The sequence below is a fragment of the Toxorhynchites rutilus genome, chromosome 3 (genome assembly GCF_029784135.1).
Source record: "Toxorhynchites rutilus septentrionalis strain SRP chromosome 3, ASM2978413v1, whole genome shotgun sequence".
In the NCBI taxonomy this organism is placed as follows: Eukaryota; Metazoa; Arthropoda; class Insecta; order Diptera; family Culicidae; genus Toxorhynchites; species Toxorhynchites rutilus.
The window spans coordinates 156,082,638-156,107,218 of NC_073746.1; the positions used below are offsets into that span (position 1 = coordinate 156,082,638).

At 38.2% G+C, this 24,581-nt stretch overlaps 1 protein-coding gene across 2 annotated transcripts in view; it reads right to left on the bottom strand.

The window, feature by feature from the left end:
* The window catches only part of LOC129776314 (probable phospholipid-transporting ATPase IIA), a 29,516-nt gene that overhangs the window by 1,214 nt on the left and 3,721 nt on the right, over positions 1–24,581 (bottom strand). For both annotated transcript variants that reach the window (XM_055781890.1, XM_055781891.1), the window contains exons 2-5: positions 13,684–14,201; positions 13,487–13,629; positions 11,166–13,428; positions 10,975–11,104 (exon numbers count right to left, since the gene is read on the bottom strand). In XM_055781890.1, coding sequence (XP_055637865.1) covers positions 10,975–11,104; positions 11,166–13,428; positions 13,487–13,629; positions 13,684–14,201 — 3,054 coding nt within the window. The remainder of the gene's footprint in view (positions 1–10,974; positions 11,105–11,165; positions 13,429–13,486; positions 13,630–13,683; positions 14,202–24,581) is intronic.

The window sequence follows — 24,581 nt, forward strand, 5'->3', positions numbered from 1 at the left end:
CATTCAGATACTTGTATGAATGTCAGTAATCACTTGTGTAATATTTAGTGATTAAACTAAGAGAGGAACGAAGACTGTTGATTGCATACAAGTTTGAACCACATATATCGTCCCATTTTACTATAGCGAAACCCACTGCACAGAAAAGTGCAAAGCAATAAATGATACAAGAAAAATTACGTCATCATTTAGTCACAATTTGCGGAGAGCAGCGAATGGGAAAAGAGATAAAACGCGAGAGTTTTTGCTTCTCACTGGAGCGGTGTTGCTAGTAAAACTATGCGGTCTATATGAATATACATATTTCAAGGGATAACGGCGTTAAAAATGGAAAATATAATCTGACTACCCTCCCTTAGCCTCTATCTTACTATAAATAAAATCGCTAAAAAATAAAGCGCGGTCGTCGTGAACAGTCGTAAACGGTCGTAAATGTTCGTATTCTTGACGTAAACACAAACATAGTGATAGAGTGAGCAGTGAGCAGCTGCGATGCGTTTTTTGTGTGAGAGAGTGTGTGCGTCTGCGTTGTTGCGAGAGTCTGTTTGAGTGCAACAGCAAAGCTATTCCAATGACTTTGCGGTAAACTTATTAAAACATAGAATTGGGCCGCTAGTCGAGCTAAATAACCATATAGTTTGCACTCTCTGAGACTTAAAAATCAGGATCTGCTACATTAGCTGAATATGAATCTTTCGCTTTGCGTGGTCCGTACGATCCTGCTGTTTCATGATGCATGGAGAGGTCGATATGCATATGTTAGAGGCAAAGAAGAAAATAAGCTTTCTGACCAAAAGCGTATATGATAGCTTTGCTTGCATGCTGGTGTGCAATGAAGTGCGAGCCGATGCAGAGTTGTCTCGTTCTCTTTTGTGTCGTGATTTGCAACACATAACAACAAAGGAATACCGCTGGGGGAAATGTTTCCTGAAAGATCATATTTGAACGAACGAAAGCGATTTTTTCAATGAGTGGATCATTTGGCAAACACTGCAATTTCAACATTTCAAGTTTTCACCGGAGACTTCGGACAAACAATAAGTGTACCATTCTGAATAGACAGTTCTACATTTCCCGGGAGGTACTGTTGCTATACGATCATTTTTTTCGAAAAGGCGGCAAAAATCTATTTCGGAGTGTTTCGTGCGAAAAAAAATCGAAATCTATAAAAAAAACTATTAATACGACTAATGTTTAGTTTTCGGCTCATAAGCAAGATCCATCAGTTTTCATAATCTTGTACACGCCATTATATTCTTCAATTATGTGTTTGGACTGATAATCTTTTTGAGATTTTAACGAGAACAAACATTTGCAATATTTTATATAAGCTGATGAAATATGAGCAATTCTAAATGAAATCGACAAATGACAAAACATGAGTGTTTTTGATTCGAATAAAAATTTATGTTTGGATTGGACGAAATATGGGTTTTCCACAGCATTTAAGTTTTTTTTGGATCAAGTGTAACTTTTGAAAAGAGCGTATCGGTTTTAGTAAGATAAATCATTGATAATTTATATCTCAAAAACTATGAGTCCCACCGAAATAGTGTCTTAGAAAGAGTTAAGGTACACCGGGGCAAGTTGGAACGATTTTTTCGAAGTTCAACTTGAAAGTTATCCTGAAAAATCACTAAATCACTAAATTGAAATCTGTTTGCAGCATATAATAATATACAAGGTATAACAGATGACTTTCAATAAAAAATAGGAATTCACACTGGATGCTTCGAAAAATATCAATTTTGAAAATGTTTAGTTTTCATATGCATTATTTCCCGTTGTCTCGTAGAGCGGGGTAAGTTGAAACGCGAAATTATCATGAGTTTAATGTGCGATTTTGCTTCTCTAACTATCTACAACTGATTTATAAAACACTAAATTGAAAGAATTTCATATAAACATTTGGAAAAAAAGGGTTTTTGTACACGTGAGATGTGGGGGAGTATTCTAATACACACAAAATGGACACACCATACTAGGAATTAATATACGAAACAATAATCTCAAGAAGACTATTTTAGACGGTAATGTCAGAGTAGTGTCACTCGAAACGGCCGCAATGTTTAAATATTGCGTAAAGTACACAAAAAGGGAGGAGGAGATGACTTGTCGAAAATTGTTAAGGAATAAATCCAACTAAATCTAAATATTTTTATGCAAATGACGATTTGTTTCATGTTGTGTAGGGAAGAAGGAGTATAAAATAGTAAAACATTGCGTTACGTAGTATTTGAACGACCCCTAGTTGCAAAACTAACAAATTTTACTGGTATTATGTCTGTGTGTTCAGAAATTATGTAGAACATACTGAGGGACGAAATATAAATGATTCATATTTTTTAAATTTATTATCATTCATTCATACAGCAATCATCGACAAATAACGTCCGGCATTTGCAGTAGTGGTTTAAAAATAGTTGATTTTCACTGGTTTCAACTTACCCCAGGGTCGGAAAAAACATGGGGTGGACCGATTCAGTCAGCAGGCAAAAATGTTTGTTTTGATTTAACGGATCAAGTAAGAGTAAACAAAGGCGCGGATTGCGTTAACGCATTCCAATATTCTGGTAATGGCTGTCATAAGGTGGGCTGAAAGGTAATGTTTACTTCATATATTTCTATCGCGTCAATCCATCATTCCTAGTGGAAGTTATGATTTCCGTTTTAACTTACCCCGAATTTCAACTTGCCCCGGTGTACCTTATAGAGTATTGATGTCCAAACGTTAAAAAATATACATTGTGGAAAAAAATTATTACTCTTTTTTTTTATTTACAAAAGGAAATCTTTAATTTGCAATATCTAAAAAAACATATTTTTTATTTTTTCATATAATACAGAAGTCATGCACAAAATTTGCAAAAATGGGCCCAAGAGAGTAAAACTATTTTTGACAAACTTTGTGGAACTTCGAATTTTTATGAATTTTCGAAACTTCGAATTTTTGTATGTTAACAATCATGTTTAGGCTCAAATTATGAATTTTGATGTGATTTTAAATAAAAAGCTCTTTGCCAATTTCCTTCTATTTCTAGTGAATATGGTGGTTGTAAGCGACATGAAGCTTTTCGCGGAAATTGGAATTGAGCTGTGCTGTAAGAAAGCGATGAATTTTTTTTCGATTTTCAAAACATTACCCCTCCCCCCAAGGGGCGCTGGTTGATTTCTGGCTACGACACTGCATATACCAGTGGTGGCCAGCCCGCGGCCCTCCAGCCTTGTTCATACGGCCCGTAGAAATAAAGAATATAGTTGATAATTGTTCCATACAATTGAATGAAAATAACTGCGAGAAATTCTTGGTAATTGTGTGTATCCAAGCTGATCATTTTCTGTTTTCTTTCCCGTTTTTTCCGTGCTAGTTTAACCTTCTGACAATTGTTCTCGTTAGTACTTAAAGGACTTTTTTAGGTTTTTGGTTCTATTTTGTCACACTCGCATAAATTCGTGCAAGTAACGGCAGTAAAACCGGGTTTTTACGTTGTCATTTAGTCGGTTGCGAGTAAACGTCAAGCGACCCGAAGACTTACGAACGTACCCATGCCATGAAATTAGACATATGATTTGTATGTATGGGGTGAGTTGCCAAAAAACTTTGAAGTAAAGGGTGTGTCACATCAAATTGCATCACGGAAAAAACGCTGTAGAAATTTAATTTTTAGGAATTATATCTTCAGCTTTCGCTTATAATCAGATAAGAGTGTATAGATCACGTTGGCCATGCTTCACTGTCAATTTTTCGTAAATTTGGAAAAATGTCGTCGAACGAAAAATGGCGTCGTGAATTAATCCTGCGCACTCATTTCGAGAATCCGGAGTTGTCACATCGGGACATCGGTAAGATGCTGGGAATCGTCCAATCCACGGTCAGCAGAGTACTAAAACGATACTTCGAGAACCTAACCATCGACCGGAAGGTGAAGAACGGCAAAAATGGATGCTCCGTCAGTGAAAAAGATCACAAGCGCGTAGTTAAGCAGTTGAGACGTGATCCGAGAAGTTTGCGTCTATTTATGCGAACAATCAATCGTTTCAATGAACGATCCGCATAGCTAGACGTAATCACCAGGTTGCTCTTTTCGTAGCGTTAGTATTTACAATTCCGATAATAGTCAAAACGTCTCCGTCGGTAGCTTCAGTTGTTATCGGATAAAATCAAAAAGGTTTAGAAGAAATTTAGTGATTTGTTGCGAGTCTATGATAGTACTTTTTTCCTGAAGAATACTCTGGGATGTGGTTTTTCAATGAATTGATTTTTGTAAAGGAAATCTGCAATGTTGGTAATTCTAGCAACATGATTTACCGATATCACGTTCAATCGCATAAAGATGGTGTAGTGACTTACTCCAACGGTATGAGTAAATGCTGAGTATGTGGAATAATTCAATGTTGAATCCGAGGAGTTATAATGCTAAGAACCAATATTATTTAATTTTATTACTGATCTGATTGTTTCATTATCTACTTGAAGATTCAAATGCAGAAATTTAGATAATTATAACATTTAAAAACACAATTGCTTCTCTTTGTTCATCGTGTACAGAAAATAGTAATTATATGAGCATCGCTTCAATGGTTTCTTATATTCATCTATTAGGAAACACTAAGTAATAAGACACTATCGTATATTTCCCAAGAACAAACCACTATATACCGGTTATCGCTATCATTGACGAGTACCTGAACGTTTTACTGTCCGTTTTACTTTCGCCAGTTGTTGCTGTGAATCAGGATATTATTTTATTCGCTGCTGGATTCAGAAGAACAACTAGCATTTTAAGCAACCATGGCTAACGACCACAGCTCTCGTCGTCCTCTCCGTAGTCAGTCGGCGAGCAAACACCCAGCCGTTGATGATATGAGTGTCTCTGAGCTAGCGAAACAAATGAAATCACAGCTTGCAACGAAACAACAAAACACAGTCGAAGAGATTCGACGTCTGGAGCATTCGCTTGAAGCCCAAATCAACAAATTGCGATCGGATATAACATTGGACTTAGACAACATTCGAAAGGAGACCAACAATACCACTACCAACATTATAAATACTGTCGATAAAAATAGAGCTAAGTGTCTTGCAGTCGCCGATAGAAACACACGCTCCAACGATCTTATAGTGAGTGGTGTACCGTACACCACAGGAGAAAATCTGGCAAACTATTTCGTCACTTGGTGCCGATCTCTTGGGTATGTGGATGAAGCGATTCCGTTAGTGGATATCAAAAGACTTTCCAAAACCAATCCCAAAAATGGAATAGTCTATTTGATTTTGATTCAGTTCGCAATAACTGTGCAGCGGAATGAATTTTATGCACGTTATTTGCGTTCAAGAAAACTCTCGCTCGCTGACATCGGATTCTCAACAGAGTTTTTGTAAACGATAATTTAGGACCTGCTGCGAAAGAGCTCCGTGCGAAGGCTTTGCGATTAAAGAATAAAGGGAAGTTACCTGGAGTCTTCACGAGAATGGGCATCGTTAACGTAAAAAAATGCAAAATGATCAAGAGAAACCCGTATTGCCAGAGGACGATCTTCAGAATAACATAGTTTCTTTCCTTTCCTTTCCTTATCAGCTCTTGTTTATTTCTTCCATTCCATCCATATCTATTCCCTGTCTCCCTCCTGAAAGCCAAAATATTGTTGCTGCTGCTGCCTGGATGCTGTTGCTGCTTGGAATGCTGGGGGACGTTGAAAATTATTAATTTTATAGTGAGCGCGGTTTGTAATACAAACAACATTTGCGTCGCAAAGAAATGTGAATTAGATTGAATTTGTAAACAATATTATTATAGATTGTAGTCGATTGCTAGTACTTTTTTATTCATTCTCTTTCATTTGCTCTGAACATCGTAAACCTTTTTGGAGAAATGGCTAGTATTTCTAGTGGAAATGTCTCATCGAATTGGTGTCTGCCAGGAATTATTATAAAAAGTGCACTAATTAAAAATAAACTTTCAATATGTATTGTAAATATCCAGAGCATCTGTGCTCGCAGGTTTTCCAAACTAGACGAGTTACAACAAATAGCCCGATTGAGTGGTGTTGATATCATATGTGTCGACATCGACAATTCATCGCTGACACTTGAAGGCTACAATATTATCAGACACGATAGGGAAGGGCGGTATTTTGGTGTTTATGAAAGACGGTATCCACTAAAACCTCCTGGAGAAATCCATTCATCAGCCAGGGGTTATTCTGAGTACGTCGCGATGGAAATTATTCTAGATGATGGAAAGCTGTTTCTTGTTAGCATGTATAATCCACCTGAAGCAGACTGTGTGGACGCTGTTGATTGCTTGTTGTTGAAATACGTCACGCACTCACTACAGTAATATTTTTGTGGTAGGTGATTCAAATGTCAACCTATTAAATCATAGTTCAGCAAAGTGTTCGCGACTGATGACCAGCTCGACCTTATGCTGCTGAATTCAAGGTCACGAGTTCTTAGATTCAATCAAATTGATGTCCCAAACTTTTCGAATCATGATCTTATTTTTGCTTCACTCGATTTTGACCTCGTTCACCTACCTGAGAAGGTTAGTTATCGCGATTATCAATCTATGGATGATGATGGTCTCATGGCAGCATTCAATTTACTAGACTGGTCTAGTTACTATCATTCAACAGATCCAAATTTTTTACACCGATTTTTCAATTGCAATATCGTTGCATTCCATGATAGGTTTGTGGCAATACGATCATTTGTGCCACGAAAAAATCAAAATCCATGGTTCAATGACATAATAGGTAAAGCAATTGTAGATCGCGATCTTGCATACAAAAGGTGGAAGTACTCAAAGTATTCTGATGATTTTAAATTATTCAAAACTCTTCGGAATCAAGTGACCTTTAGAGTTCGTCAAACCATAAAAGAATATTATGAAAGAAATCTCAACCCTAATATGCCACCAAAGGAATTGTGGAAAAGATTGATAAACATAGGAGTTGGTAAGAGTACTAAATCGCCAACAATAGAGTTTGAATCTGATGAGATCAGTGCTTGGAAATATCTGTATCACATCAATCTTTTCAGCAGAATTTCCGGCCACATTCGATCATTATACCATTGCATTCGGGATACCGAAAATGAACCAACGCCAAACCTCACAATCACAGCAAGCCACTCACAGTTGATTCATCCAGTTTTTTTTCATTCTGTTTTTCGTTCTGTTCTGCGTTCACGGAATGTGAGCAAAACAAAATATCCCTAGTTTTGTCATTCATTGACATTAACATACCAGTTCATTCACTATCAGCATCGTTCTCGGACACTGACGAAACGGAGAAATTCGTTGAGGAAGATAAGAAAGTACAGAATGCTCATAATAGTGACAATAAATTAAATTGTTCAAGCATGCAAGGTTTCCGTCTCAGTTAAATTGCTTTCATTTTAAATAGTGAATATGCAGCTCCAAATCCACTTGTCAGAAATGCTTCAAAAGAAGAATTCCGATGTAAAAAATACCGTCTTGACTCAAATTTCAAACATTTAATTCTTTTTAAATTCTGAACACACGAACATAAAATGGTGGTGTCCAAGACACGACCGCAATGGGAATATTTCGAGCTTCCTTTTGCAAACGGATCAAACTATGCTATAGGATTAGCGGATGAAATTGCCAACATCCAGCTTTGGCTGACACAGTTTGCATTCGCTGCTTGGATCGATTCTGCAGAATGCCCCCTCGCCGTCCAAGCCTAAGCAATCCTTAGCTGTGAGTGTGCATGCAGATCTTGCTCTTTTGTTGGCATTTCCGCTTGCGCCACCGATTTGCGTTGCCCTTTCGGAGTAACTTCAAAAACAACTGAATAAGCAAGGCACTGACTCAATGAGAAAATCACACACATATCGGGATACTGAAAATGAACAGTCACAACATTCCTGACAATTCAATGGCAATCAATAAATGTGAATGAATTCTCATGACTCGAGCTTTGAGGAAAGCTCAGAGAGCACAGAATGAATATGAATGAACACAGTTGTAAATTTGTTTGCCGTCGAATGAATGACAGTAGCATCGACAAGCAAAATAAACGCGTTACACTGATAAAAATATATTTTCAATGTTGCTTAACAAGCTCAATATTTCCAAGCTCTGGATGAGATTAACGAATGCTTTGCAAATGATTTTTCGGATGGTATTCGTGATTTAAATATTGATGATGTGTCCAACAATCCAGCCAGTGCAGATCCATTTTATTTCAATCAAATAAGTGAAATGCATGTTATCAATAAACTATATTGCATGAAATCGAATGCCATTGGGCTTGATGAAATACCCATCAAGTTTCTAAAATCAATTAATCCGCTTATAATCAAACCCATCACATATTTATTCAACTGCACAGTTGCTACAAGTATCTTTCCAGAGGAATGGAAGAAATCTAAAATATTGCCATTGAAGAAAAAATCAAATTTGAATAACCTGCAGAATTTACGTCCAATAAGTATATTACCCGCATTGTCAAAGTTATTTGAACGCATAATCAAAACCCAAATCTGTCAGTATATTAACCGCGAAAATTTATTTATAAGTCAGCAATCTGGATATCGTGCGAATCACAGTACAAAAACTGCAATGCTGGAAGTCTTTGATGATATAGGGTTAATCCTAGATAAAGGAAGGCCAGCTGTTTTACTGCTCCTAAACTTCTCAAAGGCATTTGACGGTTTTTTGGATGATACTTCCACAATTGTTTCGAGGAAAGTTAACGAAGACCTAGCCAATATTCATGAGTGGTCCGTCAGAAATGGACTCAAACTGAATCCTAATAAAACGAGTGCTCTATTTTTGAGCCTCTCCCACGTCAACTATGTCCTGAAACCCTAGTTAAAGTTGAACAATGCTAACATTGCTTTTGCGGTGGAAGGAGTGAGCTTGCGGATCACAATTCAATCAAATTTTGAATTTGAAAAATTTATTTTCAAACAATGTGGCAAAATTTATGCAACTTTGCGGACCCTCTACGCTGTATCATCATTCCTAAGTAGTGATATAAAACTTAAACTTTTTAAAAGTTTAATACTACCGCATTTCATAGCTTGCGATTTTATTCTGTCAGGAACGACAGTGTATGCAGAATCAAGACTACGAATAGCATTGAATGCTTGTGTTCGATTCGTATTTAACTTGAGTAGATATGATAGAGTTACCCACCTTCAACATCGCTTAAATAGGGTGTACGTTCAACAAATTTTCTCGGTTTAGATGTTGCCTCTTTTTGTTCAAACTTGCGAAGTCAAAAGCTCCCGGATATCTACATACTAATCTAAAGCCATTGAGAAGTTCGCGTGCGAAAAAGTATTCTATTCCTCGTCACAATACATCCTCATACGGCAGTTCGTGTTTCGTCAGAGGCATTTCCTATTGGAATTCTCTACCAAATGAGTAAACCTTAGTAAATTCCACATCAGCTTTTAAGAGAGGATGCAAAGAGCACTTTAATATTTGAAGTTATCGATTCCTTTAGAAGAAGTAATGAATTAATAAGTCAATGAATGTTTGTATTCATGAATAGTTTAGAAACCACGGCGCACCTTCTTATGTATTTACATAATGTAACGTTGAAAGAGACTGAATTCTCATGTTACTAATTAGAAATAAAAATAAAATAAATAAATAATGAAAATTCTGATGCGGCCCGCACTATGACTATACCTGGCCACCACTGGCATATACTAAAAAGCAGTGCAAATAATTGTTATTTTACGTTTACCGAGAGATTTTCTTTTAAATTTTTGTATGATTCGATTATCCGGAGAAATCAATTATCCGGAGTGAAAATAAAATCAGCATTTCGGATAATCGTGTCCGACCTGTAAAATGATTCTCAGTTACATGGAATACATGTTTGATACAGAAAAGTAAATTTTTATTTCCTAAGCGCGTTATTCCACCTGAGAATCCATTACCATTTTCGCTTCGCATCAATGGAACACAATGGAACAGCTTAATTTCACAAACGTGAAATCCGTTTGGAATAACAACGATGTCGTAAAAAATATGGGAATTATTTTTTCCGAACTTTCTTCCAGATCTACGGACAGAGACGAATACAACAAATTTGCGCTTACCAACACATTTATGCTTCCATTTTTATTTATACACATAGAAGATGTAGGAGTGCCTTATTTTGCCTGAAAATCCATTTCCAACTTCAAACATAAATCAATTTCAATAGGGCAAACATCGAATGGACTAATGACGCTTGTAATGATGTAACTCTAGAACATATGGGAATTCAATTTTCCGAATTTTCCGACCATCCGTCAGAATTTTCCGAAAATCTCAAAGGGTTCTCAAAGTGGTCGATATCGAGCCCTCGGGGTTCCTAGGGGTCGACATAAATGAAAACTGATTTTGGTGATCAACTAGGTCTAGAAATCGTCCTCTATTAATTAACAATCCTATTTGAAACTTTCAAGATACTGTATAAGTTGTGTTACGTGAATCAACTTGTTATACGAATGACTAATATTTTAGTAGAAAGTATTATTGTTGTAATTTGTATTAGTAATTATTAACACTTGTTATTTACTGAATTTTATGTCTATTAATTGATTGAAAATGATGTCAAATTTACTCACTTAACCATTCGCAATGTGCTTGAACTAGTAAGTATTTTGTATGTATGAGATAAAGATAAAATTTTTAAAGAATTTTGACTATAGGGGGTCGATGGCATCTCATTCTGGAAAAGGGGTCTCTTGCCCGAAATAGTTTGAGTATCCCTGATCTACAGGAAGCGACGAATACAACAAAATGAAGACGGCTCAAATCGGACCATCCCATTCTCGGGTTTTGCGCTTACCAACACATTCGGTCTTCTATTTTTATTCATATGGATAAGAGCCTTGCAGTAGCCCTACATATCGAATAGCTATAAATTGAAAACTATTGCAGAGATAACTGTTTTCCCCCTCTCAGCAATATGCAACGTTAGTAAAATAATGCGACTACTCACTTGTGCCATGTTCGGATGGTTAGTGCAACCATAATCAGCTCAGTCAAGATAAGTGCAGAAAAGCTGATTGCCACGATGTGAATGAATTCGTCCTCAAACAATATCAACGCGCCATACATAATGACACCACCTGAAATCAACACAAACGCTTCCATTAACACCAATAACATAGATAACAGATGACCTCTCACCTTGATAAATGCTGATCAACACCCACATGAAGAACGTTTTGTAACTTAAACTTCTGCCCTTCGACAATTCCTTGTATAGCTCCGGATAGGTCAGTGCAATGTTCGAACTAATATCCTGATCGAGGACAAGCGAAAACACGGGAAACATCGTGTACAGCGTCGCATAACCTACCATTAAGAATCCCTGGTATAAGGCCACGGAGGAGAGATAGAAGACTGCTGAGAAAACAGCTTGCATCGTCGATATGATCAGACCCCGATGAATCACGAACTGTGATAGAGCGGCCGAACGTTTATACGATCGACGACCGTGCACTATCAACAACTTGGCAATATGCGAGAACTGGGGTATACTAAAGTCACCCGCCAAAGAAGCTTGTTTGCCTTCACGTCCCTCTATACCAATGCCCGCATCTGCCTGTTGAATCATACTAACATCGTTGCCACCATCGCCGACGGCACAAGTTCGTTTTCCGGAATATTTCTGAATCAGTGAAACGACTTGCGCCTTTTGTGTGGGACTGCATCGGCAGCATACTACCGCAGGGCAAGCGATCGCCAATTCCATAAACTCTGGTTGATAGTATTGCAGGCATATTTCCAAGCTCTCGCCAGATACTACTAGCGCACAATCCTGTTTGCGTCGAAATTGATTCAACTCCAAGTGAGCGTCCGTTCTTGTCAGGACACTTTTCAGCACGTGAATGTTCTGATTCCTACCGACAAGATGTGAGCTTTTGGCAATACATGTGGCCGTTTCAAGTTTGTCTCCGGTCAACATCCAGATTTTGATACCCGCGTTTCTTAGTAGCTCAAGTGTCGGCCGTACCCTGTCTTGTAGTCTGTCTTCTACTCCCGTCAAACACAGCAGTTCCATCTCCCGCTCCAAACTTTCAATTACCGCGGAAACTTTTGTTACTCGATCCGCCACACTCACTTTAGCAGCGTTGTATCTTGTCTCGAAGTCGTTATACTGATCCTCAGTTAGAACTTTTTTCGCTACAACCAGCGTACGAAGACCCTCGCGAGCCATATTACCACTCTCCTCAGCAAGCCAATCGTTGTACTGTACAATGCCAGACATCACAACGTCAGCACCTTTCAGATAAAATGTTATTTCACCGCTGTTCAACTCTTTCACTATAATACCCATGCGTTTGTTTTCGCTTGTGAAGGGGAAAGTTTGGAGAATTTGATACTTCATAATACCACTCGCAATCGAGTTCAGCGAGGTGTTGCTGCCTGAGTTAGAGGGCGAGTTGAGGTCGGTCTTAGAGTTGACCGACAGATTGGTAACTGTAGTGTTGATCGATGCATTCTCATTCATCGAAGAACGATGAGATTCTTTTTCCTGAACTTGCAGCGTCATATGATTCAAGTCCCGATTAATCAGCGTTAAACCCACCGACTCAGTCCACTTGACAAGCGCAATCTCATCTGGACTAGAAGCCTGGTATGTTTTCTCCATCAGTCGCATTGATTCTGGTGCTTCTACCGAAATCGATCTGGAAGGCGAGTTTCTACGATCAGAGCCTCCATTCATTCCGCTTCCTCCATTCCCGTTGTCGTACACAGGTGTTACATTGTGACACAATGCCAAAGCTTTTACCGATTCCCAAATTCGCCAACCATCCGGTTTCCTAAGACGCGGCTGATAACCGGATGGTCTCGACGGCGAGGATTCACCCTGTACCGCAATGCTGTTGTATACAGACTGAATTGCTGCTGACACCATCGGAAATGTATCCCTACCGTAGGCGGCCGTTCCAACGTGGATTTTCTTGAAAATCATTTCATTCTGCGTTAGCGTACCCGTTTTATCGGTTAATAGGTAAGATATTCTTCCCAATTCTTCCGGGATCGTTGTCGAACGAACTACAGTCCCTTGGATCTCGTCATCGTTTTGCATCTGCCAAGAGTAAAACGCTTTCCCCATGTCCAAGTTCACCCTCAGGCTGATTGGAATAATGTACGAGAACAGCAACACAAATCGGAACATGTACCGATACCAGGGACCATTGAAACCCTTCAGACACATCATAACGAATGATAGTCCAATGACGGCGCAGAACAGCACCTTTGTCAGACCATTGATTTCAATGTCTAACAGTCCCACCTTCGAGCGGGGCTGGGAATTGTTCATAACGCTTCGTGTTTCCGGACCTGTGTAGATCACGATGCCAATAGCAGTGCCCGATGCCACGACCGTATTAGCCCACAGCGTATTTTCCACATTCAGCCCTTCGTCCTCGGATCCTTCGAGCTGTGAATGAAATCAGCATGATTACCAGCAGCAACAATGCAATGTATACGCGATATACCTTCGAGAAGGTTCCAATAAAAGTGTGAATGTCCCGTTGTGGTTTCTCTACGTATAGGGAAGCGCCTACGTTTAACAGATCACTGTGCGAGATTAGTTTCTGTGTAGCGGGTATAGCTAGACGTAGTTTCCAGTCGGTTTCACCTGAAAAGTTAATTATGTTGTTAATGCAAATTTGGGAAAAGCTTCACCACCTACCATCCAACATGTCGGTTCTCACAAACACTGCCCCGCTTTTATCACTCGTCCTCAACAATATCAAATCGGCTGGAACGCGTTCATCTTTCTCCACCATGATGATATCTCCGACCTTCAGCTTCGAGGACGAGACAAGCTCCGGTGGTTTCTCGGCGCTCGCGAAACGCTTATACTTCTGGGAATTCACTTCCCGATCCCGTTGGTGTCGTCGCAAATCATCGACCGCCTCACGACATATCGTCACTGCCAGCACGAATCCGAGCGGGCCCCAATAGGTGTACAAATAGCCGATCCTAATATCCGGTATGAACTGACTGACGGCCATGATGAGAAAGTACAGATTCAGAAAGAACCGAAATTGTTCGAAGAGCACCAGAGGAAGAAAGGTGAAAAAGTTGTATTTCTGGTTGCGTATCTCGTTCGCAGGGAACTTTTCCGCTGTCGGACGACCTATAAGGATCGTCCTTGGTTTTAGCTCCTTGGAAGCGCACCATTTCCGCCAGGCCCAGCACCAGCAGCTGTTAATGAGAAAGATCGTGATAATCTGATTGACGTGATTGTTCACTGTTGGTTTTAAATGAAGCTAATGATAAAGTATGGATGTTATTACGATATTTCTACATAATTAATTTTCTATTCAGTATAATAAGAGGGAAAAATCCGAATCGTTTTGAAACCAAGTGCCACTTTGCAACCCCATTGAGCAAAATACGGGTAACGTGGCAAACTTAGTATACAGCAAAACCCCGATTACCCACGAGCGGAAGATCCACGGTGGGGATTATAATTTTGTATATGTTGTCTAATGAATGCATTGCAGATATTTCGAGTTCGAAACACTTCTTTTATAAAGACATAGATCGCATCAGACATCATGTCTAAACTTCCTTGGATATTGTAAAAGTGATAGCTAACGACATTATTATCCGTACAGTTTGAAACTGCATGATCGAGTCATCGACTGTTCCAATCGAGCTGCCAATCCTAAAGGGTTATTAGACGCAATTGGAAACATTATCAAGTTACGATAAAAAAAGGTGAGAGAGAAAGAGAAAGAGATAGAAGAGAAAAGAAGAAAGAAAGAAAAGAGAGACAGAAATATAGAGAGAGAGGAAGAGAGAGAAAAAGAAAAACAGACAAGAAAAGAAAGAAAAAGAGAGGGACAAAGAAAAAAAGAAATAACAGAGAGAGAAAGAGAAAAGCAAAGAAAGAAAAAAGAGAGAAAGAAAAAGAAAGGAAAAGAAAGACGAAGAGCGAGTGAGAGAAAGAGAGAAAGTGGGAAGTAACAAAAGAGAATTTAAGAAAGAAAAAAGAGAAAGAGAGAGAGAGAAGAGAAAGAAAGGGAAAAAGAAAGCCTATCTTCTAAGCAGATACAGTTAGGTGGAAGTTCTCTGTTGGAAATCGTCCCCTACGATAAGTTGATTGAAGCAAAAACGGAACGCGTAAGAATCTTCACTGGAGACAGTGAATACACTAAGAGGAGACCCGTCATTCTTTCCAGTAAAAAAATGAGCAGCAGCTCGAAATTGATCTGGAATTCTAAGAGTTGCTGCTTGAATCGGCAGATCGTATTCTAACAAGTGGTGAGTTGAACACGGTCTGAAACAAAAAGATTCCTGGAAAAATCACAGAGGAAATAACCACAGAGAAAAAAACTCATGAGTATAAAGTCGTATGTTAGTTCGGTTGCTTCATTTTACAGTCTCGACCGAAAAATGCCTATTTGGATACAGCTTTCTGTGCAACATAATCTGAAATTCTAAAAGCGACCGAGACGTCGCGTCGGTCATGCCATGTGATTGAAGACTACTAAAAGCTGCTGAGAAAGATTGGCAAATCCTAGAGATTGTAAATTATTTTAGAGGTCAAAAATGTTCATCGAATGAAATCGCTTGTTGTATAGAAGGAGATCACCGATCGAAGGAAAGTGTACCTCGATCGTCTGTACCATACCTTCAGGAACTTTTTTGAGTGGCGATATATCGTTGGAGCGTTGAAGCATGGTTTCCTCGTTTCGATTTCCTTGTGTTATTCTTGTAATTTCTCCCAGCCAATCCGACAAATTATGCATTAGGATTTGGCGCTAATCCTCCTTTTCTGTCTATCAAAGCCATTCTGAATGTTCTCTTGAATCCATAAAATACTTCCGCGACTATGACTACATAAGCGAAATTGATTACGTGTTCGTTTACTAGCGATAAATCTTTATTTCAATACACGGAGCCCTCAATTGACCATCTATGTGTGTTATTATAGAAAAAACTACATCCACGCTACCATCCTTAGTGTTGGAGATCGGTTCATGACCCGGATCCTGCCTTCTCTCTGTTCACACATGTTCTTCTGTTTGCAACAAAAAAGATCGGACTATTTGTGGTTATAATAACACAACGATAAAAGCCTCATATCAACTGTCCGGCTGTTCGGTCTAACTAGACAATAAAAAAAACAAATAATCTTACAGTGAAAAAGCAATAGTTTGTAATTTTTTTTGTGTAGATGTGAGATGAACATGCATGTACACTAGAGTGCCAAGTGATGTAAGGGAAAAAAGTAACGTTCGAATTTTCAAACGGGACTTGAATAAGGGGGACCCCTGTGTAGAAGGTCGAAAAATAATGAATTTTAGTGATTTTGTTAGGATGTTAGGAATAAAGTGAAATATTCGGGTATTTTGGATATTGTTTAAGGTACATTTGAAAATGTATTTTCCATTTTTTTGAGTGCACGAATAATGATTATTACGCTGTCAACAGCTTAATGTGTGGATGCTGTCTCAAAATCGGTATCTTGCTGGTGGTATCGGTTCAGAAGCAACGGAGTGCCGCAGAACGAATTCCAATGAATATTACAAAACTTTAGTACATTACCCAAAGCGTTATATATGGGTTTTTGAAAATTCGAAAAATTGCCAAAATGGCAGCCATTTTGTTAAATATTAGTCATTTTTCATAAAAAAATCGCTGTTTAGAAGCTCATAAAAAATCGAAAAAAATTAGATATCACAAAACGGCTTTAGATAGTTTATTTTTACATACTGATAAAAAATTTCAGCCAAATCGGTCGACTAGATCCTGAGATTTTTCATAAAAAATCGCTGTTTAGAAGCTCATAAAAAATCGAAAAAAAATCAGATATCACAAAACGGCTTTAGATAATTTATTTTTACATACTGATGAAAAAGTTCAGCCAAATCGGTCGAGTAGATCCTGATACCACAAGATACCACAAGTTGAAAAAAATAGTTTCGAGAAAAACGCGTTTAAAGCAATACTATATCCCTTTAGGTGACTTCATACTTTTGGCTGTACTTTCCAACGAAATAAAATATCGAAAAATCCTTTGAGAACAACATTTCTGAGGGCATAAGCTTCCTGAAAATGCAAAAAACAAAAATTAAATTTCTTCGATCTTCCAGACCGGGATCCCCCTTAAAAATGTTGGTTCCCACGAACAACTACCCGAAAAACTATCAGCTCAATCGGATTTCATTTACTAGTGTTGCACAGCCGTCAAAGTTTGAGTTTTTTTGAGAATCCAAAAATCATGAAATTGAGGTTTTCAACAACAACAAAAATGATGTCAATTGTTTTCAAATTCCATGAATCGTCAAGATCTTCTGTCATCTCGGAATTTTTTTTTTTTTTTTGTCAAAAAAAGATTCTCGGAATACGAGGCAAAATGTATGGCTTAGGGTGCCCATGAAAATAGTTATCTCGATTTTCCAAACGGAACGTGCTGCGAAGTGTTGATTTGCACGATAATATACCATATGCAAAATATTAGATCATTCGGACTTTATCCACTAACGGGTGTTAAATAAAAAATGAGAATTTTTTCAATACCTTTCAGTAACTCAAATAAAGAGCGTAAAATTTTCTTTCTCCAAAAAAATTGCTTTTTGGGCTTCCTAGAAACAGTAGGCGTGTTTGGTTTTGCTAGTTTGAATTTAGTCAAAGCAAAGATGGCGTCGAAACAACACGTGCTCCGCGAACGCATTGTACGGTTCTACGAAACGCATTTCCAGCAAGGAAAAAAGTTCACGGTGGCACATTTTAAGGAAGAAAATGTACCTGTCAGTACGGTATATCGTATCCGTATCGTATCGGGTTCCCTGAACGTAGAGCGAAAGGTCGGAAGTGGTCGTCCGGTGACGATAATGATGAAGCAGAGGAAGACATCGTTAAAGAAGTTGTTTGACAACAAGGAGGCAACCAGCCTGCGTGACGCTGGTCGGAAATATGGCTGCTCCCACGTATTGATCCATCGGACCCTCAAGATGGAAGGAATCGGCTGCAGGAAGAAGACGAGGTCGCCGGAGTACACGGAGGAGCAGATTGAGACGGTTAAATCACAGTGTCGGTGGATGACCAAAAAATACCGCGGAACGTCTTTCGTTCTGGACGACGAAAGCTATTTTCCGCTTTCCAAAACGCATATTCCAGGAAATGATAATTACTACTCCAGCGACAAATCATCCACACCGCCTGAAGTGAAATACAAGTTCAAGCACAAGTTTGAAAAAAAGGTTATGTTGTACATCGCCATTTCCGATCGGGGCATTTCAAAGCCTTGGTTTAAGCCGAGCGGTCTGGCAATCAACCAACAAATCTATCGAGAAGAGTGCCTCGATAAAATCCTGCTGCCGTTCCTGAACGAGCATCACGCGGATGGGAAGTACGTCTTCTGGCCGGACAAGGCGTCTTCTCATTACGCCAAGAAGACGCTGGCGTATCTTGAGGAGAAAAAGATACCGTTCGTGCCGAAAGATCGTAACCCAACAAACTTGCCCCAGTGCCACCCAATAGAGGATTTATTTGGCTCACTCAGTGCCCTAGTGTATAAATTGTATTGTACGGAATTGTACCCGGAAAATTGACGTAAGTGCCGTACAACGTTCTTGTGAGAGCATCGCGACAAAGTTGCGTCGAACAGCAGACCACGGCCCTTACTCAAACATTCACTGACATTTTTTGAAGAAAATACATTATGTTATTAATAAAAAATACTGAAATCGATGAAAAAAAAAATTCTTTTTTATATGTGATTGAAAAAATTCTCATTTTTTATTTAACACCCTAACGGGTGTCGCCGATGTCAAAATTTAAGTTTTTTGGAAACCGAAAAATCACCCAAGGGAACAGTACATGAAATCGGGTACATGAAAACATTTGATGCCAAATATACTTTTTTTTGTGCAATATTCGAAAAAATGAAATCATCGGTTATTTTTTTCTATCTTTGATATGTATTTCATCGCTCTACATAGGGACTTTGTCAACTAATTCCCAATCTCATGTTTTGTTTTGTTTGTTTTAAGGTGTTAGTAAGAGCTTATTGAAAGGAGCAAAGAGTTGATTTTATGATTTACGCGAGTGAGTAGGCCGCTTATTGAAGTGAAAAAAGGAAATCGAATGTTGATCACGAATGAAATCATAAGGATTTGGGTTATTTTCTAGAGGAAACCTTTTTTATGCGGTCCCTATCCGCCGCATAACAAATAGTTTTCTTTCAAATTGTGTAGCGAACACGAATTTTTGTGCGGTCCCTATCACCCGCACAAAAACAGGTTTGCCTGTATAACAAAAGAATCCTACGGTCAAAGATGAGCGCAAACTTATCAATGATTTCCTCATAACATAAAGGCATCTGCATTATCTCATAAAGGAAATCTTTTTCCACAGTCATCATCATAATCCCGAATTTCGAGTGGTATGAAATAAGCATTTTCAAATTCCCAATAGAGAATGCGACATCGAAGTCGGCATATTTTTCGTGATTCAACAAAGCGACGAATTTGTATTCATCTAGTTCCTTAATCCGTTTCGTCATTTTATCAATAATTTTGTCTATAATCGATTCATATAAGCGACGGCAGTGTTTGGATTTCGATTGATATCGAATGATACACAATGTATCATGCAAGTAGTGCACCCGTGGCCGAGTGGTTAGCGTCTCATATTGTCATGCCAGGTGTTCGGGTTCGATTCCCGTTCTGGCCGGGGGATTTTTCGTCAGAGAAATTTCCTCCGACTTGCACTGTGGTCACGCGTATTCTAGAGCTTGCCCCTCGGAATACATTCAAGGCGTGTTATTTGGCTTAAGAAATCTCAGCTAAGTATTAATAAATGACGCTAGTTAATACATACGTTGAGACGGCAAAAGTTCCACAGGGAATGTTAACACCATTCAAGAAGAAGAAGAAACATGCAAGTAACCTCTCACGAATATATAACCAAACATGAGTGGGTCGTTCAAGATACTTGTAATCACTTGTGTTACACTAAATGATTAAACCAAGAGAGGAACGAAGACTGTTGATTGCATATCCGAACTGTACCAAACATCGCACACCATTTTCGAAGCCTGCATACAAATTTGAACCGCATATATCGTCCCGAAACCACTGCACAGACAAGTGCAGAGTGAGAAGTGATACAAGAAAAATTACGTCTTCATTCGATCACCATTTGCGGAGCGCAGCGAATGGGGAGAGCTAAAACGAGGGAGTTTTTGTTTCTCACTCGAGCGGTGTTGTTAGTAAAACTATGCGGTCTATATGAATATATATATTTCAAGGAAAAGCAGCGTTAAAAATGAAAAATATAATCTGACTATCCTTCCCTTTGCCTCTATCGAGCTAAATAATCATACAGTTAGCACTCCCTGTGACTTAAGAATCAGGATCTGCTGCATTAGTTGAATATGAATCATTCGCTTTGCGTAGTCCGTATGATCCTGCTGTTTCATGATGCATGGAGAGGTTCGATATGTTTATGTTAGAGGCAAAGAAGCAAATAGACTTTCTGCACCGAAAGCGTACATGATGGTTTTGCTTGCGTGCTGGTGTATCATGAAGTGCGAACCGATGCAAAGCTGTCTCGTTCTCTTTTGTGTCGAGATTTGTAGCGCGTAACAACAAAAGAATGCCACTGGGGGAAATGATTTCTGTAAGATCATATTTGAACGAACGAACGCGATTTTTTCAATGAATGGATCAATTCAAACACTGAATGGATCAAAAAACACTGAACGACGGAAATTGATGACGTTACTGTCATTCATAGTTTCTTCAGATACATCAATTGCATCTTTGAGCGTACTATCTAAATGATTATCTGCTTTGAGCCCCTCTATAGAAGCAAGACAAGCCTTGACGTTACGTACAAATTCTACTACGTCTTTTTTTTTTCGAAATTTCATCATAAAGAACATCCGTGCAAAAATATTCGCAACAAGTTTGAGCAAGAATACAGTGTTGAACTCAAGAATGAATGTTTGAAGACCTCTGGATGTAGTAAAAGTTTCAGCATCAAAGACACTGTTGCCAAGGTAAATCTTACCCAAATATTCATTGATAGGTACATAATTCAAATCAATTACATTTGCTAACATTTGGTATTTTGGTCTCCATAAATTGCTTCAATGTCTCACTGCGTTTTGATGACTGCGAGAAAAATACCGCAAGAGATGAGATCGTATTGAAAAACCTTGACGTTTTCTTGTTGTTTGTGCACGAGTGAAGCAAAACCAAGTTCAATAATAACCGTTGTTTCACTAATGTTTGTACACCAGATTTATCTCCGGACATTACAGTAGCGCCACATAGCTCTGGGCCACAATTTTGTCATCATTAAGACCAACCAGTACGCAGCCAATTCATCCACATGTCCGGCCAATGCATCGGAGGTTTTGAAATGTAAGCAGTCAGGAGTAAAAAGAGAAACAGAAAGGAAAACGATGACAACCACGAACAAACACTGAAGAATGGTGGTGTGTATTTTCCATCGTTTTCGTTCAGCAGAAAACATTGAACCTTAAGGTTATATTATACTATCAGACACGTAGTGTAACCGGCATGGCACGTTTCATGCAAGACAAATATTATTGCGTGTGTTTCAAATGTGTATGTGTATATATAGCGGAACGACTCCGAGCATTTACAGCACGTTTCAGACAAATGCATGAAGGAATTCTCGAAAAGAATATTTTACATACAAATACATACAAATCAAAGGTCGAAGTTCGTGGTATGGGTGCGTTCGTCGCTCTTCGGTATGACATCGGTTCAATCACCAGAAGCTACGCTTGTCAACGCGAATCAACTCTCCCGCTCCGAAAACAAATTTCTCCGCACCGTATGCGCCGTACATAAAAATTGCTATGCCTGATAATATAAATACATCATGTATTTGTCTGCCCGTGTCGGTACTTGCCGTTTACGCTATGTGTTGGATAATATAAAACGGCCTTTAAACGTCATTTTTACACAAAGCGACGCATTAGTAGTAGTAATCGTTTCATACGTAGTTGACTGTGTTTGCCCTATCGCACTTGAAAATACATAAAAGTGCTTGGATGACGGCTGGATCAGATGAGAGGTTTGAACTAGAACGCCAAGCAGTGATGTTTCATGCGTTCATAAAAAAATATGAAATCACACCGAATAAAAAAAGACTTGTATACCGTATGATGATTCATTGACGAAAGAGACTGAGTGTGGTTTACAGGGCTATCTTATAGTGTCTTGTACCTATTGTTTTTCGGCACAGCATTTTGGGGGAATTGTTCTCGACCAAATTAAACCAGCGACCAGAAACCGGATCAGAAAATAAACACAGCGGCAAACCACCGGCCGTTCTATTCACTCCCCAACCTCTTCACGTCGATGGGAACATGACTTGCGTTTGTAACGCCCTTCTGCATGTCAATCACGTCCGAAATGCTCCGACGGATTGCACATTTCTGCTACATCAGAACAATTACAGAATTGACAACTTTGAAATATAATCTCATGGCGGTATTTCATTATTTTTTCACATCGGCATATCTTCGAAAAAAATTCATGGGGAAATGTCTGTTTTGATGTGTTGTTAGGCTTACATTAGAATTTCTCTCCCATGAAGATAATTGCGTTGACCGTTGTGCGGTGTTGAGCGGTTGAGCGTTCCATTTATTTTTCTTTTTCTTTTTTATACTGTACTAGCTGTACCCTGCCACGCTTTGCTGTGGCACATTGTGGTTGCATGGTTGAGTTGAATTTTTCATTTTTATATATTGTAACAACAATCCTAGATGTGTTTGGTTGTTTTGTATATTGTATCATAGTTCGAGCTCTGTACTTTTCGAGTTTTTGACGCGCACACAAACGAACAGATAACTTTTATATATATAGAGATAGATGAGAGAAATCGGTAAATTATAAATAACTTCGAAACACAATTTCAGTTCATGATTTTGTCAAACACGTGGAAAAAGGATGTTTCCTTCACATAGTACACATATTCATTACTGAATAGTCGATTTTCATTAGAAGCTCAATTTCAAAAACGCGCTGTGGTCATATATAAAATCATTTTTCTCCCAATTTTCCAATTTTTTATGCCGTTACAACACTCCTCGAAGTGGATTGTATATTGTGTCCAACTTTGAGCTCAATCGGTTCCGCATTTTTCGAGTTTTTGACGCGTACACAAACGAATATATATATATATATATATATATATATATATATATATATATATATATATATATATATATATACAGAATATATATATATATATATATATATATATATATATATATATATACAGATATATACAGAATATATATATATATATATACACTCAACTCTCCCTAACTCGATATCCAAAGGGACCATCGAGTTAGGGAGGTATCGAGATACAGAACATTTTTTCCCATTTTTTTTTATGTCTTAAATTGTGATATATTAGGGTAAGTGTCCCAATTATGGTATTAATTTGAATTTTTGATTCATTCCCTTAAAGTGAAAAAACACCTTTCTCATATAAAAATTTTTTTTTTTTCCAGAATGTTTCAGGAGGTGATAGACGGTTATATTTCACGAAAAAAATCCTTCTACGCATATGTTTGAATTTCAACGATGACAGACTTATAGAACTTTTTCTTTGTTTCGGATTCTGTTGGCTCAAACTGACTCTACATTGAAAAGTATGCTACGTAATCCGATTTTGTTGCTTTCATTTGAAAGATGAGAAAATTTAGTACAGGATATAGTAGTGGAACATCTAAATTAGTGGATTAAAATAACATTTTTGAAGTGGAAAATTTAAAAGTTTTTTTTTATTTGTAATTATTAATTTTATCCAAAAAATTCATACTAAACTTGATTGTTTCTATCAATTAAATTAAAGCTCTCTAACCTCTCTACAATTTGTTCTTTGACGCCCAACTTCTTCTTCTTCTTCTTCAATGGCACTAGCGTTCCTCCAGAGGAACTTCGCCGTCTCAACGTAGTATTACTTGCGTCATTTTTATTAGTACTTAGTTGAGATTTCTATGCCAAATAACACGCCTTGAATGCATTCTGAGTGGCAAGCTCTAGAATACGCGTGATCACAGTGCAAGTCGGAGGAAATTTCTTTGACGAAAAATTCCCCCGACCAGAACGGGAATCGAACCCGAACACCCGGCATGTTAGTTATGACGCTAACTACTCGGCCACGGGAGCACGCCCAACTTCTATCTCTCTTAATTTCGCTGCAATATCGATATAAACAATTCCTGATGAAGATTCAATCAAAATCTTCAAAAATCGCGATTTTTAATCCACTGTACTTATAAAAGCCACTTAAATTTCACCATAATGCTGAAAGGTTAATTTTTTTTCTTGAAATTATTCATATTTGAATTATAAAAAAAACCTTTTTTTTCAAACTGTATACAATCGAGTCCTAAATTTTACATAATCGAATCATATATAATCGAGTTTGTATATAATCGAGTCCGACTTGCACGAGGCACTAGGTTAACAAAGAAAATATTGATTAAGTATGTTACTCAAACTGAATTGTAACGATCACGCAGGAACTGTTCAATCACAAAGAAATGTTCGAATAGTTTCACAGAAACATTTT